Here is a 20,135-nt window from a genome sequence, read left to right as displayed (position 1 = left end):
CAAATACAGAGACACATGATTTCAATTCTATTTCAATTTTTTCTTTTTTTGCCGTCTTCTACTAATTATTGAGCGAGATAAACTTACTACCTTTAGTAGACTTAATTTGTTGTCAAGCTACCTAAGCTAACCCAAAAAAAAAAAGCTACACCAAATCCCAAAATTTAGTTAAATATGAAAGCTTCAAAATCTCTTTCTTTAGATCTGCAAAATTAACTAAATGGAAGATTATCTGCATTAACCATGATTTCTTATTGTTTCTTTCAGCAACTTTACTAATTGCAGAAGTGTTGACTGGGGTTTATGAGAAGTAATGATAAAGATGAGGGATGATCAAGCTGCCCCCAAATCTCGCCTCTACTTCTAAATATTTTTTAGGGAGGAGGGATGTGAAAAGCAATGATAAAGACTCCAATTCTAAATCTGGAAGCTTCCATCTCTAGTTTTTTCATTGTTCTTTTAATTTTCTTTATTAAAGGTTCCTGTAGAAGCAAATCGAAGAGGTGCACTTTAGTATATTAATCTAATTTTATTAGTATTTTTTAATTAATTCTTTTTTAATTTTAATATGCTTAGAATTATTTTATGTTTGTTGGGTTCTTTATTTAAGATGCTATTTAATGTTTTTCATATATTGCCAAATATTTGTTTTATTATTTTCAATACTAGCACCATACACGTTTTTACTATTTTTGTTTTTATAAAACTGTGTAGTAATAAATTATTAGACATGTTCTCGGATCTTGAAAATCATAATTAAATTTTTCGTTTTCATTTTTCAAAATTGTTTTTAGAAAATCGTTTTGTAAAACATTAACAGACGAACCTAAACTTTTTAAGATATCTTAACGCATCTTAAGCAACTGAACATCAATCAATCACATTTTTTGCAGCTACATGCTTCAGATTAAAGTATTCCTCAAATTTGAAAGTGCACATACATCTCTCCATTATGATATATGGTACCTTGTTTCTCTTATGATGTAAGAAAACCCTCAACCTTTATGTATTTGTCATCTAGAAGGTAATAGTAACCTAACAATTAAACAAGAAACAATTGGACATTAGTTTATTAACAATTTTGGAAACTTGAGAGTTTTAAGATATGTCATCTTAGTTCCCATAAGGCCTACTTATCACAACACATAATACTCTAGAATCAGAGGCAGAACCCTCCTATCCTGGAAGCTAGATCGAATAAATATAAACTTCATATCCCAGCTGGTCACATATACTTGTCATATTTTGTAGTTGTCAATATCAGGTACATGCACCTAAATGTATGCCCTATCTACTACAAGTTATGAAACATTGAATTGCATGGATATATGCTGACCATGCTAAATTCCCACTTTATCTTCCCCTTTTCTTGATTCTTATCACTTCCTTCCCAGGTTGCCCATCGATCTCCTAAACATGCTAAATTTATGCACCTCTCACTCCTTTTGTAACGCCCCAAACCCTTGGCTAGAAGATTTGGATGCGTAACACGCCACACTGACCATTCGACAACTCACATCTAGAACCAAACAATCAATGTAAGGCTGAGTTTAAAAACAAAATACTGGGTTGGATCAGAATAAATAAATCAAATACTTTGATTTCAGACCAACCCCCAAAATTACATAAATAAATCGTAACCTTGTATAACTATTTTTCAAACATTAATGAGCTAAAATAAATATAAATCACTCTTTATAAATTAAAAGAGAAAACCACTTTTGGATTACCAATTGCCACATCTCCTCCACACTACTACCTCAATCTTACTTAACCTGCAAAACCAACCGCTGCACTGTTGAATGGTGCACCAGGTTAAAGAACAAACCTGGTAAGCTTTTGAAAGCTCGTATGGATGAACCAACTAACAAGCAAACATAAACAAACATAAACAAACATTACTTATCAGTATGATATATAAAAATACGCTGCAACACCAATCCCGGAATCAACATGTAGGTTATCACACACATAAATAGTGGCAACAACCATCAAAATTTAGTATGAAGTAATATCAAAGCTGATAAACAACCACATTTAAATAGTGGTAAAACATCACTATCATCATCAACAATAAACAAGTAGTGACATCTCAAGCTCGTTACTGATCACACATCCACTATACAGTTTAATGATCATGATGCCATATAATTTAGAGGTGTACAATATATAGGACGGTCGAGTCGGGCCCGACCCAACCCATTTAAAATGGGCCCATTCGTACCGTGCTCGGGCTGGCCTCTTTAATAATCGGGTCAGGCTGGCTCAACCCAATTATCTTAAACCATAAGCCTAGCCCGACCCATGGCTCGGTCCATAACAGGTCGTGCTAGGGCAGGCCAGCCTGATTATTTATTTGAAAATTTTAATAATTATGTAATAAAAATTATTAATTAATTTTTTTAAGTTGTTATATCTAAGAATAAAATATCAAAATTTTCAGTGAAAATTTCGATTTTTGGGGTCATGGAAATGTTATCACCTATTCATTGATATTTCGTTAATATTTCACTGATTATCGAAATTTGACGAAATTTGGCGAAATTTCGCTCACTTACTGCACCACTTGCTCTTACCCTGTCTATTTCTCAGGTACCCATCATTTTTTTAAGCTTAAATTTCTTCAGTTTTTGAATTTGGTAATTATGTTTTGTGGTTTTTGTGCTCAGATTACTAGATGGTCTTGAAGGAGATCCAAAGTTTGTGAAAGAGTTCTGGGAGAGAGAAGAGATCGGCGGGGAGCTAGGGAGAAGAGATCGGGGAGGGAAATGAGAAAGAGAATGAGAGATCATGGAGGGAGAGGGAGGAGAGAGAAGAGATGCAATGTACTGGGAGAGGAGAGAGAAATGAGCTAGAGGGCAGAAGAGAAGTCACGGGAAGAAAAGGAAGGAAGGAAAGAAAAAAAAAGGGTTCAGGAATTTAATAAAATTGGGGATTGGGGTCTTTGGTTAATTGGGAAGAAAAAAAAAAGGTTTGGAGTTTCATTTAGTTGTTTTTAAATCCTAAACTCTAATACATTAATTTTAATATAAAAAATTCTTTAAAGGGCCTAAACCCTAATATCTTATACCATATTCTAAAGAATACCCTAATTTTATTTAAGAGTATTTGCCTCCGGCGCACATTATATTCATCTTATATAACATGAAACTTACTATATAATTAGGTTTCTTCAATGTTTTTTATTAATGTAGTAGATAATATGTTAAATAAACATATGGTAAAATTTCATTTAAAATTTCCGTATTTTGATAGCAATTTTCGTTGTTTCTGTCTAATTTTTGTCGAAATTTAAAAATTTTCGAAATTTCCATAGAAATTTTTGCGAAATCCGAAATTTTACTCCTTGATTATATCCTTTCAATAAAATTAGAGGGAAATTAATATTTCACTTATAACGATTAGTTGTACAATTGAATATTACCACATAAAAAAACAATTTTATAACCAAACATTATGATAAAATGCTTGTTAATAAATTGACAATTAATAATGAATAACTTTGGAACATAATATATAATTTTTGGGAAATCTTTGAATTTAAATACATATTTTTATTTATTTATGGAGAAAAATACTAGTTTTTAAAATTTGAAAAAAATTGAGAAAAATTAATGTAAAATGGCTGGCTCAAGCCGGTCAACCTATGACGGGCCGACCCAACGGAATAGAAAACTTTTGGCCAAACCCGGCCCATAAGTACGGGTGGGTCAGGCCGAGCAAATTTTTAACAGGCTGTGCTCGTGCCGGATCTGGGCCGGCCAAGCTCGGCCCATTATACACCTCTAGCGGTAATGCTACACTATCCTCAAGGGTAAGGATGAGCCATGGGCGGATCCACCAAGGGACAAGGGTGGTCGCCTGACCATCCACTCGCCGTAAAAGCCTTGCCAAACTCGTCGGGTTGACTTCCTGGAATGACCACCTGCAAGCACGTCCACAACCTGTTTGACAAAATGTATGAAAGGTGGTGTGGCGTTCTTCACTTCTTCTTTTTTTTTTTTTAAAGCCTAACCCAAAACGATGTCGTTTTGGAGCTAGGAATTGAAAAAAAAAAAAACTATGTAAAGAAACAAACATGAGCCTGAGTGTTCATCATTTATTCTCAATTCACATTTTCTCAAACCCTAACCCCTTACCCAGCCCCATCTACCGCCGCCCCACCCGCCTACAAGTCGCTGTCGGCTAGTCCCCACCCGCCTGCGACCAGTCCTTACATTTACACTATGATTCGTCACTGGGGTGAGCAAAAATAGATTCTTTTTTCATTTAAGGGTAATTGTCCCTGCCATGATAAAAGTTTTTTTACATTTGTTGCTAAAATGTGGTACCTTGTGGGTTCGGGTTATTGTCAGGGCTTTTTCTTTTAAAAGTATGTGGCATGACCTTGACTCAATTGTCATACCTGTGATAAGTACGTAGATCACAACTACTTTCTGAAAACCTCCACATATTATCCACATGCCAAAGTGATGATCACCTTCTCTTAACGTGCCCCTAAATCAAATTAAACATTCACACTAAAGGAGTCGACGAATTACTAAACCCTCTATTGATCAAGTCAAAAATCCCCTAATAAATAAATTTATAGTAGTTTAGATAAATTCCCTTCAAACTCATATTTCTTCAATTAACACTCATGTCAATATTTTTTTTAAAGTGTTACCTTCTTGATTATATGCTAACTAAGTTATTTTTTATGTTAGGAATGATTAGTAAACCCAGATTGTTTCGAATCGCAAAAATCCAAGTGTTTGGCCAAATTTTGGGTATTGAATCCCCTTTTGCTTACAATTTCTTTCTCTTTTTCTTTTTTCTTATCTATTTCATAACTTCACCCATTATTTTATATATTTTTCACTAGGATGATTTATATATAAATATATATTTTGTTTTGACAATTAATTTTTTTTGTCCTTTATTTTTTGGTCAGATTATTTACTTTTTTCAAGTTCGATCATGAACTTATGTCTTCCTTTTGGAATTGTTATTTCCTTCAAAAGTAGTCTTACCTTTCTTATGTGTGAAATTATTTTTGGGTGCCTTTGTTCGTAGTATTTTTACATTTTTTTTTTATGTGAATGCACTTCAAAATCCATGGTTGATTTAAATTACTAACAATGTTCCAACATCCCAAACAATTAATAATTAAAGGCAAAAATCACAAGAAAACTTAAGAAATAAAATCACCAAACCCAGCTATGTCACACCACGTATATAACATGCAACGGCCTGTCTAACACGTTGATGAATTCCAAGTTGCATGCGTACGTTGATGCATGTTAAGCTATATCCAAGGTCGTGCTTGGTTCGATCCATATCTTTAAGAATATCTTGCCTACACTATGATAGATATTTTTTCTTCACTATTAAAATATTGTGAGCAAATAATCATACAACTCAATGCAACTAGTGCATAATAAGTAGAATAGTACTGGATACATAGAAAACTTGATGCGGTTTGTTAAAGATCTTAGGCCAAAAGCTCAAATAGTTGGTGGGAAAACGTTACAAGAAAGTGCTGAAGAAGCTCTTATTTGGAAATTCAAACATTCACACAATTCTCACTTTGCTAGTCCCTTATTTGGAAATTCAATCTTCTCCGCTATATGAGACACAAGCAACAACATTTCGAAAATCAGTCTAAGCTATGCCAAATCAACACACTGGGAGTTCTTAGTTTGTCAATGCCTTACTTGAAGATGGAAACATACACTGGTGCCAACAATATCATCTCAAGAGCTATTGATGCAATAACACTAATAGCACTAACATCATCTTAGGGTAAGGATGTGAAATAGCTAAGTTGTCTTTTTCAGAGCCAAGGATGCAAGCTGCAAATAAAACATTTATTTTATTTCACTTTAGATACTAAATTTCAGTTTAGGTAACAGCTTTAAAAAAACATGGTTCTATCGAGCACTTGGTGAACAGTGCCGAGCGCTCGGGAGAAACTTTTTTTTTTTTACAAACTCAACTGTGACTGTCTAACAATCATAACTTTTTTACTGATTTGTTGTTTTTTCAGTGTTTGCGAGACTTAAACTTTAATGTTTAGTTTATAGGTTATTGGACTTCATCCTCAAAAACATTATCAAAAACATTAAACCCTTATAAAGTTTGAATTTTTATGAATTTCATATAGTCATAACTGTATAGCAAACAAAAAAAAGACTAACAGAAAACCATCAAGCGTTCAACATTTTGGCCTAGTGCTGGGTGTCAAAAAATTTACATTTCGTACAAATTTGTGACCTAATACAAAATGTATTGCTCTAAGTTAGTACCTAAACTAAAAAAATTAATGTTTTATTGTTTTACTGAAAAAATATTGATATTTGATATTTAATCATAATTTTCTACGTAGCAAAAAATAATCCTAATTTTCTATATTAGGAAATATAAAAAAAAAATATAATCTATGATTTGGGCAGGTCTGTTTCATACGGGCGGATGAGAACCCAATCCGTTTGTATTCGGGTGGAGCCAATTATAACCAGAGCATTGTTTTTTGTGTCTTTGACCCGACCTGACCCGAGCTTGACAGGTTGGGCGGGTTTATGTCAACCCTTAGTCCAAACAAAAAACAAAATGAACAGTTATGAAGCAAGGAAGACGAAGTCTAAAAAAACCCCAGCCCAGCCCAACCCAGCCCAACGACTTCCTCAAGAGAAAGAGAAGACTTAGAAAACGCGCTGTCCAAAGTAAGACAGACTGACAGAGGAAGTTTTTATCATAATGTTCGAGTATGTCCTCAAAGAATGAAGGAAATGTCAAACTGTCACTGGGACCCACCATCACCTCGCCAACTTAAAACTATTAAAAAAATTCAATCCCTGTCTTTCCTCTTTTCTCTCTCTCTGTCTAAGAAGAAGAAGAAGGAAGAAGGAAGAAGGAAGAAGGAAGAAGGAAGAAGATGGGTGTGGTGGCAGCAGCAGCAATGGTTGGCGATTCACTGAGCGCGAGAGCAGCAACGATGAGAGAGTCGCTGCAGAAGAGCCAAACCATCACCGACAGCGTCGTCTCCATTCTCGGCTCTTTCGACCACCGCCTCTCCGCCCTCGAGACCGCCATGCGTCCTACCCAGGTGGGTCCCACCTATTCCTTCTTCATCTCCATCTTCTTCTAACTCTCTGTTTGTTTGTCTCCCAAGTAAAATCTTACCAAGCAAAAAATTTAGAACCAGGTCTTTGGGATCATTTTGATTTTGACTTGACTTGCCTTTACTTTTCCCAACAACAGAACCAAAAAGGAGCATATGGGTCTCTCTGAGTTTTGCTTCTTTCTTTTATTTTCCTTTATTTTCTGAGTAACCAAACAGCGATCTCTAAGGAAGTGCTTGGGTTTTGACTTTGTTTCATTGTTTTTGAGCTTTTTCTTAATGTTGTTTAATGGGTTTGTTTGAATTTTGGGTAATGTAGATTAGAACGCATTCTATACGGAAAGCCCATGAGAATATTGACAAGACTTTGAAGGCTGCTGAGGTTATATTGGCCCAGTTCGATCTTTCTCGTCAGGTTGGTCTCCGAAATTTATCTATTTTTTTACTTTACTTTCCTGTAGGCTTAATTTGTAAGACTATCCTGTAATTGTTAGATCAGACTAAATTTAAGTTTATTTTGATTAATTTCAAGTTGGGATTATCTATTTGCTTTTAGAAAATTCATGTTCATAGTTACTGGCTGTACCCAGGATGAGTTTAACATTTATTGTGAAATGGTATTTGTACAACATGCTGATTCGTTTTTTTTAGAGAACCATGTTGCTTCATTCATATTCCCTGCATTTTCTTTTACTTGATTGTTTGCGATCGCAAGGCGTGCTTACATTTTTGGACTGAAATAGGCCTTTTTTGTTCCCAGTGTTTATGGTGCTTTTATTGAGCATGAGCATTGTTTCCTTTTTTTGAACATTGAGTGGAAGGTGTAACTTCTTTAACTGAACGATTTCATTATGATAATGCCAACCATGTGGGAAAAATCTAGAAAAGAAAAAGCTGACATACAAGACGACTAAATTTAGCTTTCTATCACATATGTAAAAGAGTGTAGAATTTGTTTCTTACCAAGACTATAAATATTGTTGGGGTGTTGAGCCTTTGGGTATATGTTGCTGGACGTATTCCTAAATAACAATTAGACATGTAATGTTTTGGCTTTGGTGAATGGTTGTGAAGCAGCCATGGTGCTTGAAAGCTATGTAGCATGGGAACTGACAGAGGACATAGGTTATGACATGGCAAAGACACAGTAACACGAGTCACACAACAACACTAAAAAATTTAGGACACGGAAACAGCATGAACATGGTTGATGATTTACAAGAGACGTTTTAGTTTTACTTCTCATTCTTTACTAGTCTCTGCATTTTTTATGATTTACATCTCAGTTTGATTCAAAGAGCATTGAAGATGTTAAAAATTATTTACATGTATCTCTCAACAATGTCAACTCCATGCAAATTGAACTCAGTTTGAGTTTTGTGTCTAGTGTTGTAGCTAATACCTAGTCAATAGTACTAGTATGTTTATTTGTGACACCATCAATAAGCATATGTTCTGTTTTTCCCTTTGTGATATGTATTCAACTAAAATTACATCAGCTCAGTGTGTAGCCTTATTTGTTTCTTTGAAGAGAAACAGGAGTCCAATACAACAGATCAGAAAAAAAGACCTAAAACAAAATGACAATCTACTTTCTTTTTACAAGAAAATCTAATAAAGGCGTAACACATAGCTGCCTTCCAATTTAAAAAATATCAGAAAAGGAAAGATCCTTACTGTAGAACCGAAACCGAGGCCCGAAGAGATAACCAGAATCTGACTTTTTCTCACAACTCCACACCCACTCTTAACTGGTCCTCAATTCATCGAATGAAACTTCTTTTGACTTCTAGAAGGAAAAGGCTTTTTTCTGTACCCTCTTTCCAAATTTTTTAGCTAGCCTTGTTAATGTGCATTTTTTTTTTTTGAACTTTCCGGGGTTTTTTTTTATAAACTTTTGTCCAAATTTGTTGTCATATAATAGAAACATCTCCGTAGTAACTGCATGATGCCATCATTGTGGCCAAATTTCATGGGTTTTCTATTTTTAATTTTTTTTTTTACTACAAAACATATTTCTTCTTTTTTGTTATAACATTGATAAAAATGGTATTTCTGTCTTTTTGTCTGTAATGATTTCAAGATGCTTAAGAGGTTTTGATCATGTAGAGACTCTATCTTATCCAAAAAATATACTTTGTTAAAGTAAAAACCTGGGGGATAGTAATTATAGTAATCTTTTCCAGCACTAGAAATGCTTTTATTTTTATTTTTTATTTTCGTTGAGAACTTAGTTTTAACAACTGGGATATTACTAGATAACCACATTGATTCAACCTTGTCTTGCTCATCTTTGTAGTTCTACTTCTTATGTCTAATGATGTACACTGCCCATATATGGTTTTTGATATCATTTTCCTTTCAATGCACAGGCAGAGACAAAAATACTTAGAGGGCCACATGACGACTTAGAAGGTTATCTGGAGGCAATTGACCAGCTAAGAAGCAATATACGGTTCTTTAGTAGCAACAAAGGCTTTAAGAGTAGTGATGGGGTTCTCAATCATGCGAATGGTTTGCTTACTAAAGCTATTTCAAAGCTGGAAGAGGAGTTCAAGCAGCTGTTATTGTCTTACAGGTTTATACTTTAAGGCACAACGATGCTCCTGTACTTTGTATTGTTCTTCTATTGGGAATACCACCCTTTTCTCCTGTAACCAACCACTGCTACTGCATTAACATAGGAGAAACTATAGATTTCTAGTTATGAGTGATAAATAGGTTTTGTTTCCTTTTGGATAAAATATTTTCTCTATATGATTCCCCTTTCAAATTTAGAATACACTTAAAGTCTTTTTAGCTATAGTTTAAGATGAAGGTCAATGACTTAAAAGGAAATGGGCTCCACGATGTTTAGGTGGTAAATTAATTGCTAATTTTGGCACCAACTCAGTTTGCCTTTACCTCAGTTTCCATGTTTGTCTTTTGTGTGTGTGTTCAGGGATGTTGGTTTTTCTCTTGTTTTTTTTTTTTTTTTTTTTTTTTTTTAATTTTTTCAATTGCTAAAACCTCATAAACATTGAAATGTTGCTTTATTGTGTAAATTATTATTATTTAAAAAAAAAAACAGCTTTTATTGATTAACTTTGTGATAAAGAAAATGTTGTTTTATTTATTTGAATAATAAAGTTTTCCTTTTCAATGTGCTTTTGTATTTATGAGAAATGGTAATTTTGCTGATGATCTTCAGATGGGTTATTAGGTTGTGTATTGAGCCGTAGCAGCCCTTTATTTAGAATTGCAAGTATGCTTCATTTATACTATTTGTTTGTGTGTGTTTTTTTATTTTTTTTATTTTTTGAATTCAGTAAGCCTGTGGAGCCTGAACGTCTTTTTGATTGCCTCCCAAACTCGTTGCGGCCATCCTCAGGATCTCCTGGGAACCTCGGTGATTATAGTGGCAAAAATCCTTCTTCCAATAACCACTCTGAACACCACAACAGTAACTTAGAAACTGCTGTTTACACACCTCCTACTCTGATACCACCACGTGTTCTTCCACTGCTACATGATTTAGCCCAGCAAATGTTTGAAGCTGGCCACACACAGCAGTTACTAATTATTTACAGGTAAAGAAAGGTCTTTCTTTGGTCAATTTGGTTATCAATGGTAGCATGTCAGCTTTCCTTTCCTAGTCATCTATTTATCATTACAACAACAGGTCATTTTAAGATCTCATATATTTTCAAGGTCGCATGATTTGCTAAACAGTTAGTGTTTTTATGCATATGTTAATTGAGAATTTTTCATCAAAAAATGATGAAGGTCCATACTGTATTGAGATATAAGTTTTAATGAGAAGCTAATTTGTATGTAAATAAAGTTCCTCAATGGTATAGAGGCACAATTTTGAATGAGCAGAAGAAAGCTGATTTTAAAAGCATGGTGCCAAGACATGCAGTAGAAGAATTTTTATAGACTCTTATTTTCCCTCATTGTATTAGTTGTATGTGCTTCATTGAGTGTGAGTGTGTGTGTGTGCGTGCGTCTGTTTTTCTTAATTATTTTTGTTAAAATATAGTTTCTCACTTTTTTACGTTTTGCAGGGATACCCGCTCTTCAGTTTTGGAAGAGAGCCTCCTTAAATTGGGGGTCGAAAAACTTAGCAAGGATGATGTTCAGAAAATGCAATGGGAGATTTTGGAGGCCAAGATTGGGAACTGGATTCATTACATGCGTATAGCCGTAAGGACTTTGTGGCATTTACTCAATTTTTTATGCTCTCTTTTTTCCAAAATATCTAATCATGCTTTCACAGGTCAAATTACTGTTTGCTGGAGAACGGAAAGTTTGTGATCAAATGTTTGAATCCTTTGATTCTCTCGCTGACCAATCTTTTGCTGAAGTTACCAGAAGTAGCGTCTCAGTGCTGCTTAGTTTTGGGGAGGCAATTGCCAACAGCAAGAGATCTCCAGAAAAGTTATTTGTACTTTTAGACATGTACGAGATAATGCGAGAACTTCACACAGAGGTTTGAAGATATAACAAATTTATAAAGCATGCACTAGGTGTAATACTACTTTATGAAATATTGCCTGTGTAAGAGCTATCTTGAAAATCATCTCTTGCCCGTGTGTTTTAGATAGCAGGTACTTTGATGGCCTGGTGCAACAGATTCAAATTTTAACTTGATACCTGATTTCATGTGCAGATCGAAACAATCTTCATAGGTAAAGCTTGTGCAGCAATTAGAGAATCAGCATCAAGTCTGACAAAACGGCTTGCCCTGACTGCAAAAGAGACTTTTGGTGATTTTGAAGATGCAGTTCAAAGGGATGCAACAAAAACTGCTGTAACAGATGGAACTGTCCATCCTTTGACAAGCTATGTGATCAACTATGTGAAGTTTCTTTTTGAGTAAGTTCAGCTAATTAGGCTTTAAATCATTCCCTGGTCCTTGTCTGATAGTGTTGCTCTATTGTTCGATGATGATTTCACGTCAAAAAAAGGGCTTGTTATTTTCTAGAGTGAAATCTTTCATTCTGTGTATAGGAAGTCTCTAAAGAGGATCCGTCTTTTTAAATACAAAGAAATGGATCACATATGGGCGGACCCACCCTATAATATGATTCAATGATCCAAAACATCCTGTTTTTTAGGTTCCAATTTAAGGATCATCTTTATAAGAATCAGGTATATCAAAAACCGTATACTTATATAACTGTGATAAAATAAATAGAAACTAAGAATGATCATAATGATAATCAAGTGGCTAAACAATTTCTATTTACTGGGATAATTCCTAAAGGTACACTTGAAAAATGGATAGTTCGGATCATTGGACCACGTTGTTGGATTTGTTTCAACAATGTTGTCTCTTTCTTTCCTTAGAAGAAGATTCTACCCCCACCAACCACCCCACACACAGAGGGAGAGCTTCTAAAGAGGATTTTTTTTTTTTTTCCAAAAAAAAAAAAAAAAGAACGACATTTTGGGGTTCACTCCTTAATGTAATCCAATGATCTGAACCGTCCATTTTTGAAGGACCTCTCAAGGGTCATCCCTGTAAAAAAAATTAGCTAAATTGGAAATCATTTAGCTATTTAATTATCATCATGGCCATTTCAGTGTTTGTCGGAAACATTATTTATTTGATGAGAAATAGATGATTAATGATTCCCAATTTCACTTATTTTTATAAGGATGATCCTTGAAGATGATCTAAAAAAATGGTATGGATCATTCGACCATCTTGTGGGGCCCACATGTGATCCATTCTTTTTTTTTTTGAAAAAAAAAGAGGACATGCTCTTTGGACTTCCTTTGGATCGAACACTCATTTAAGAGTAATATTAATTTTCTTGTCAAATTAAGTCCTGAGACTAGTTTAAAACCTTTCAACTTAATTTTCATATACTTTGAATGGTACACTTAATTCAATTCATTTTAAGAAGTTGCAAGTTTATTTGTAGCCATATCAACTCCCTTCTAGTATGGTTGTTAGTTTAGTTCTGCACTTTGTTTTTACTAGATACAACTGCATTTAGGATTTCTGCCAAAAGCAAAATAATATACGTAGTTCAATACAGTATTTCATTACAAATCTTTTCAATGTAATCCATTGGTTGTGAACCTTTAATGTAGTAAGTTGTCTTCACAACTGTAGGGGAAAACCTACCCATCTATCTATTTTCCAGTGATATTTACTTCAACAAATCTAATTATTATATAATAAAACTCTCTAGTTTTGATAAATGAGTTTCAAAATCAAAAACTACATAATTTTTCTTATACTTTCTTTCTCTTTCTTGTTTATTAGTTTAAAAGATGGGGCACATGATTATGAAGTCGTTTATTTACTAATCAACTCTTAATTTATATTTATGTTTTTTTTACTCTCATATTTTTGCATTTAATTTCATTCACATCTCCATATTTGATATTTCAGCGTATACTTGACAAAATAATTTTTTGTCATGCCTAATGATGATTATTTGACAAAATAAAATTGTTAGTCATGAGATTTTCTAAAAATATACTATTAAATTAAATTTTAAATCTACCTTTTATCATCAATCATTCGCTTTTTTACAAGAAAAAAAAATACTGATAAGATTTATATGGGGATGCATTACTGGTTATAGATTGACGTCAATAATATCTGATCAATTATTGTTTTTCATTAAATATCATTTTTTTATCTATCAGATATGCAATATGATATTATTTATGTTTCTGAATCATAGTTTTATAACTTTTTATTGCTAAAGAAAAAATTAAAATCACTTTAAACCCGTGTGTTACAACAGAGCTGGAAACCTAGTTATCACTCTTAAATAAGTTGGAACCAAGTCTGAAGCCTGCTGTTCAAGATTTTTCCTCATCTTTAAAACCTGAATCCATTAACCTATCTGGTAATTGCCTGATTTAACTTGTTTAAGCACATGATCCATTGTTATTATGCCTTTAATTAGTTTCTCATTGTTTTTATCGAGGAGTGGGGAAAAGAATAAGTAGTATCCAATGATTCACATCTAACTAATCATGTTATGATTTGTGGAATATTTATGTTGCTTTAGTCCTCTATATTGGGTACTCTTTTTCAATGGATTGCCCTTGGTTTTGTGCATAAGAGAATAAGCAAAGAGCAAGCAGCTTACTTACCCTAGAAAAAAGGGAAAATTTCATTCAGAAACTCGTCTGATACACATCGAATACATAGAATATACGCATACTTGTACAAAATAGATAGAATATACACATGCATATAACAAAGTACATAGAACATACACATACATATGCATATATGTAATATGTGTGTATAAATTCTTGACTTTTTTTTTTTGGCCACTGTGTATAAATTCTTGACTAAGTATGCCTCTTTCTTAGTCTTTTATCAGATAGGTTTTTAGTTGACCAGAACTATTATTTTACAGTTACCAATCAACCTTGAAGCAACTTTTTAAAGAGTTGGAGAAGGGAGATGAAGGTGGCTCACAGTTAGCCTCTGTCACAATGCAAATAATGCATGCTCTCCAAACCAATTTGGATGGGAAATCTAAGCAGTATAGAGATCCTGCTTTAACACACCTATTTCTCATGAACAATATTCACTATATGGTCAGATCTGTGCGCAGGTTCGTCTCATAAATGTTTTCTTGGACTTTTTGGTTAAAGCGTGGCAGTCCTTTCTTTTGTGCTACCACTGCTTCTGAAATTTTTTTATTTTTTTATTTATCAGATCCGAAGCCAAAGATCTGTTAGGGGATGATTGGGTGCAAAGACACAGGAGGATTGTGCAGCAGCATGCAAATCAATACAAAAGAAATGCTTGGGGAAAGGTTCTGTCCTATACTCCTATTGACCTAATTAAGCCTTCATGTTATCTTTTCCTATTTTACTTGGTTATTCCTGGACCAAATTGTATATTGATGATAGTCAAGCATCTAGCGTTTCTGTGGAAATGAAAATTCTGAAAAATTGCCTTCCCTTTTCCAGTTTCAAATCTGTTTGTTATGTGCTGGTGAACTGGTTTAAAGACAATGGGTAGTATATTTTCAATGTATGAACTTGTGTGAATATCAATAATTCAATGAGAATGGATAATATGTGAAATTTACATAATCTGATACTGCGTGCTTTGGTCCTGTTGTGCGTTGATTCTGTCATGTGTTGGCCAGTATTTTCGATCATTAGTTTGGACTGTTGATTCTATTATCAAAATTAGCTACCTTTTTTTTTGTAAACAACTATACATTCAACTTCCTTCCAAATCCATGTCCTATGTGTTTTATATATACAAGCCTGATGTCATTTGCACATCTGTTAAACATTGGAAGGTATTTGGAAGAAGTTTTTCACGACTGGTGACAAGTGATGTAAAGGAACTTACCTTGCTTATATTCTAAATTAAGTTGAAAGATATTTAGTGGCAGATTTTTATTAGATATGTTTTTGCACGGATTTTTATTAGATATGCATGTGTTAAATTTTTTCAAGATTTTCTCCTCTCCATTGGATATTGGCTGCGACCTTTTCTTTCTTTCTTTCTTTTCTTGGGCTAATTGGTTATAACCTATAAAACCCCAATCGTTGATATCTTCCTTTAATTGTAGCTTAATGCTATACAATAATAGGATTGTGATTCTGCCTGATATCCCCTTTCTAAGTCCATTTTATTGCTTATATCACCAGGAGATTTGAGTTAATTTCATGAAAAATATGGGTTCTCTTTAATTGTTGAATGCTGTTGCTTTCTCCTGTGCAGATTCTGCAGTGTCTCTCAATTCAAGGCTTGACCTCATCTGGAGGCGGTTCTGGAGCCGGTGACGGAGGAAATAGCAGTGGAGTTTCAAGAGCAATTGTTAAAGATAGGTTGACCTCAACTAGTATCCTGTTAAATATGTGCTTAAAAATTAATTTAATTATCTATTGAGTCATGCATTACTTTGTCATGGACCTTTTGAACTAGCTGGACTGCATTCCATTTCAGGTTCAAGACATTCAATATGCAATTCGAGGAACTTCATCAAAAGCAGTCTCAGTGGACAGTTCCTGATACCGAGTTGCGAGAGTCACTGAGACTTGCAGTTGCTGAAGTCTTGTTGCCTGCCTACAGATCTTTCTTAAAACGTTATGGGTGCGTTTTATCAATATCCTCTAGCCTCTCTTGCACACACATATTCCACATGTGCAGTTCACTTTAATGAAAAAAAAACAATAATTCTCTGTAATTGGTCTTATGAAGAGTAATCTTAGGAAGAAAAAAAAAATTACTGAGGTAGAAACGGGGGAGGCTGTTGTTATTAGGGAGAAAGTGGGGTAATTTAAAAGGGTTTTGAGATTTGCTAGAAAAAGCTTTTTAGCTAGAAATATTGTTTCTTAATTTTTAAATGGGACCAACATTTTGTTTTTTTTATAGGAAGCACAAAGATTATATTGGAATAATAATAAAGATACAAGCATAGTCATCACAACTACATAACATATTAACATAAAATTTAAGAGAATACGACTGAATGATCCAGATGAATGAGGAGGAAAGGTATATCCTGAGAATCAGAGCAAATCAAAGTGATGCCCAATAACGAAGTATGTCCCAGAAGCCTTCCACTTCTTCCCTCAATAGAATCTTCAGAAATCCTCGTTTTCATTCCACCTCTTGTTTTTTATTTTATTTTTATTTTATAAGAAACAAATTTGTATTAAAATAAATAAGAAAGGTACAATACAGAGGACAAGGTGTCCACTGAACTTAAAAAAAAAATTGGTTACAACTATGAACTTAACAATTCATAAAAACAGTAAACTGAAGCACATCTGCATTCTAGTAAAAAAAATGCCTGAAAAGAACTATCCCTAAACTCTGAAGATACCAATGCCCAAAGTGAAGCCCAAAAGTGAACCCTTACCCATAACTGATCCACCTCCTCACCCCCGGCTCCCTCAAATATCCTACTATTTCTTTCCAACCAAACCACCCAAAAAATTGCCATCACAGCACATCTTCCCTACTTTCCACCTCCAAAAAATCTATATCAGTTTATGTGGGTGACAAAGCAGTCCTATTCCCCTTTCCCTGGTCCATAATGTTTTTCAATATGATAAATGCATAACTCAAGAATCACCCACATCAAGTTAGCTTTAAAAACAAATTATGGCACGGCTTTAAAGTTACCGAACAAGGAAGAAATTGTTCAATGAACTTTAACAGGTGAGATTTATACTCTGATGCAGGACAACACTAGGTGAGTGTTGCCTAGGGTTATGGTGGGCTTAGGATGATAGACAATTTAAGAAATAAGATAACAATAGAGAACATAGAGGGCTTAAGGATGCTGGAAGTTTAGAGAAATAAGAGAAGATAGAGAAGAATGTAGAAGGGAAAGAGAGTAGAAGTTAGAGGAGATACCAAGGCACCAAGCCTTCTACAACACTTAGATTTTCAATCATTGAAAATCTGATTAGGTTTACAGCAAATAGCCTTATTTATAGGCTTCAAACACATCTCTGAAAGACTACTAAAATACCAAAAGACTTACTAAAATACTAAAAGACTCATTAAATATCATAGAAATATGAAAAAAAACTCATTGATACTCAAAGACATTGTATTTTCCTAACATCCAAATAAATAGACTCTTAATAACACTAGACTCAAATAAAAACTCTTAATAAACTTGACATTAGCTCTAGACTGAATCTTGATTTATTTATTTTTGTTTTTTTAATGACCAACTCTGAAACTACCATGGGCACTTCTCTTTGGACCAAAAAGGCTTTAGTGTGGAGTTGGGTCAATGAGCTTAGTCTTGGGCTTCCAGAGAGAATACTTCTTTTCTAAACATGCTGTAGCTAATGCATCATTCTCTTTTCCATAAAATTCTGATAAGTTTTAAATCATTCACAAAATCTGAGTTTAATAATACGTTAGAGTGATCATTTTAATTGAACTTTTGTGTGCATTTGATCTATTATACAAAGTTATATTAAAATATTCATTATTTTTTCTACAAGAACCCAACACAGCTCATTTTACTTCTTTCTTGTCCTATTCATGTCAATTTTTTCACTTCTCAAAAATGGTTATGATGGGAGTATTCATGCGAAAATCTATATATATTATGTTTCTGTCTTACAGGCCTCTAATTGATAATGGTAAGAACCCCCAAAAGTACAGCAGATACACAGCTGAAGATCTTGAACGAATGTTGGGTGAATTCTTTGAGGGGAAGAATGTGAATGAACCCAAGCGATAGATTTGACTAGTCTCTCACACGCTCTCACTCGATGACAAGCCAGAGATGTTTTCTGTGGACTTTGGTATCCTGTGGAATGTTCACTGCCCTTCTCTGGGAGGTTAGCGGCTAAATGCTTGCATGGTTTCAATGGCTGTATATTTGTTTAGGTGGTATTAAGCTGGGCATATCTCTTTATTCTTTTCGTTGCTTGAAAGACTTGGTGGAAAACAAAGATTAGTAGATGCTGGTTTGGTGCTAAATAGCACACTGAATAAGAGTGTTCTGTCTTTCGGCTTATGCTTCTGTAGTCCTGCCTCCATGGTCTTGTGTTATTCCACGTATATATTTGTAATGTGCTGTATTTTGATATAAGTGGGTAGTCTTGGTGCACAACTTTAACTTTCAGCTTCAAGTATTTCTTTTTTTGGTTATTCAATCCATTATTCATTTGTTTACCTTTTAAAGGCTTTTTTTTTGTGGATATTTCTAAAATTATTTGTGGATTGATGATTTATTAGACATGAAACTCAAAATTTCCACCAAAATGCTGACAGAACCATTTCGCACTCTAAAGTCTATTCTGTAAAGAGAGGAAGTGAGGGACTGGATTGCTTGAAAGAAATCATATATAAAAGGTTGAGTCACATGTTTCTGTAATTAATAGCACATGGCTCTTTACTGCCGCAAAGCGCCATTTGATGAAAATTTTAGTTTGTCTCATAATTCGGTAACACTTTGTCCCTTTTAAGTAAAAGGAAAATTTTGAAAACTAGCCCTTTTTGGTTTCCATTAAAGACCAAAAGAGTCGTATTATCCTTGATTGAAGATAACCATCCTCTTGCAGATTGGCTGAGTTGGGTTTGTATTTGGGCCTTGTGTCGGCTTTCTCTTCTCCTCCATGTGATGATGATCTAATTGGTATGGGTCGGCATATTCTGGATTGGTTCAGTTTTTGTGTAAAATTGACCAACCATACCATATAATAAACCGAACTAAACTAATCTATTCATAGTCAGTTGAGCAATATAGGGAGGGGGGAATGAAACGAAGAATAAGAAATTGGAGAGATGAAGAATGAGAGGAAAATATGAAGAAATTAAAGAAAAATATATAGAGATGTTGCAAAAAGATAAATGGATTAAGACATGGACTAGAAGGGAGGTTGAGATTGAGGAGGGACAGGGAATGAAAATTGAAAAGAGTGGGAGGAAATAAAATATATAATGCGTATAATAATGTTAAAAAAATTCCTATTCGGTTTAGTTTGGTTTGGTTTAAAGTAGTTTTAAAAATAGTTAATTCGCTCATTGAATAGTAAATAGTGGCTTGGTTTGGTTTATGAACCGATAATGAATAGCAACCCCTACTAATTGATGGGTAGACTTAGAGCTCTAATGTAGATTTAATTAATCGTGTGGTAATTTAAAACTAACTCATTAAAAGACATTTCTGGATTTCCAAAAGTTGCTCCAAAGCCAAAAGTTGTGTGTCTAATTAATTAAAATAAAGTTTGTTGACTTTAGTATCAAATTATAATTAACTACCAAAATATTTATGTCATTTCAATTTAGATATTAAATTTCAGTTTATGTACCAACTTTAAAAAATATAGTTATACCAAACTGTGACTGTCTAACAGTCATAACTTTTTTATTGATTTATTGTTTTTTCAATATTTGTAAGGCTTAAACTTTAATGTTTAGTCTATGAGTTCTAGGACTTCATCCCACAAGTTTAAATCAAAAGCATTAAACCTTTATAAATTTTGCATTTTTATAAATTTGAAACAATTACAGATAATCACAACTGTATAATAAATTGATTTGTGACCTAATTTTTGTTATAGGTAAATA

At 33.8% G+C, this 20,135-nt stretch overlaps 1 protein-coding gene across 1 annotated transcript; it reads left to right on the top strand.

Moving 5' to 3' along the window:
• Positions 1-6,797: 6,797 nt before the first annotated feature.
• On the top strand, positions 6,798-18,718 carry LOC147291406 (exocyst complex component EXO70A1-like). Its single transcript, XM_086236527.1, has 12 exons — positions 6,798-7,087; positions 7,422-7,517; positions 9,475-9,680; positions 10,411-10,671; positions 11,149-11,287; positions 11,361-11,573; positions 11,754-11,959; positions 14,479-14,679; positions 14,784-14,883; positions 15,810-15,916; positions 16,035-16,181; positions 18,183-18,718. Exons 1-12 carry the CDS (start codon positions 6,917-6,919, stop codon positions 18,298-18,300), a joined length of 1,965 nt encoding a protein of 654 aa, XP_086092653.1. The 5' UTR covers positions 6,798-6,916; the 3' UTR covers positions 18,301-18,718.
• Positions 18,719-20,135: the final 1,417 nt, after the last annotated feature.

This window comes from Dryas octopetala, chromosome 3, assembly GCF_963921425.1.
Source record: "Dryas octopetala chromosome 3, drDryOcto1.1, whole genome shotgun sequence".
Taxonomy (NCBI): domain Eukaryota; kingdom Viridiplantae; phylum Streptophyta; class Magnoliopsida; order Rosales; family Rosaceae; genus Dryas; species Dryas octopetala.
Note: the sequence above shows the minus strand (reverse complement) of the source record. Positions and strands in the feature narration are given on the sequence as shown.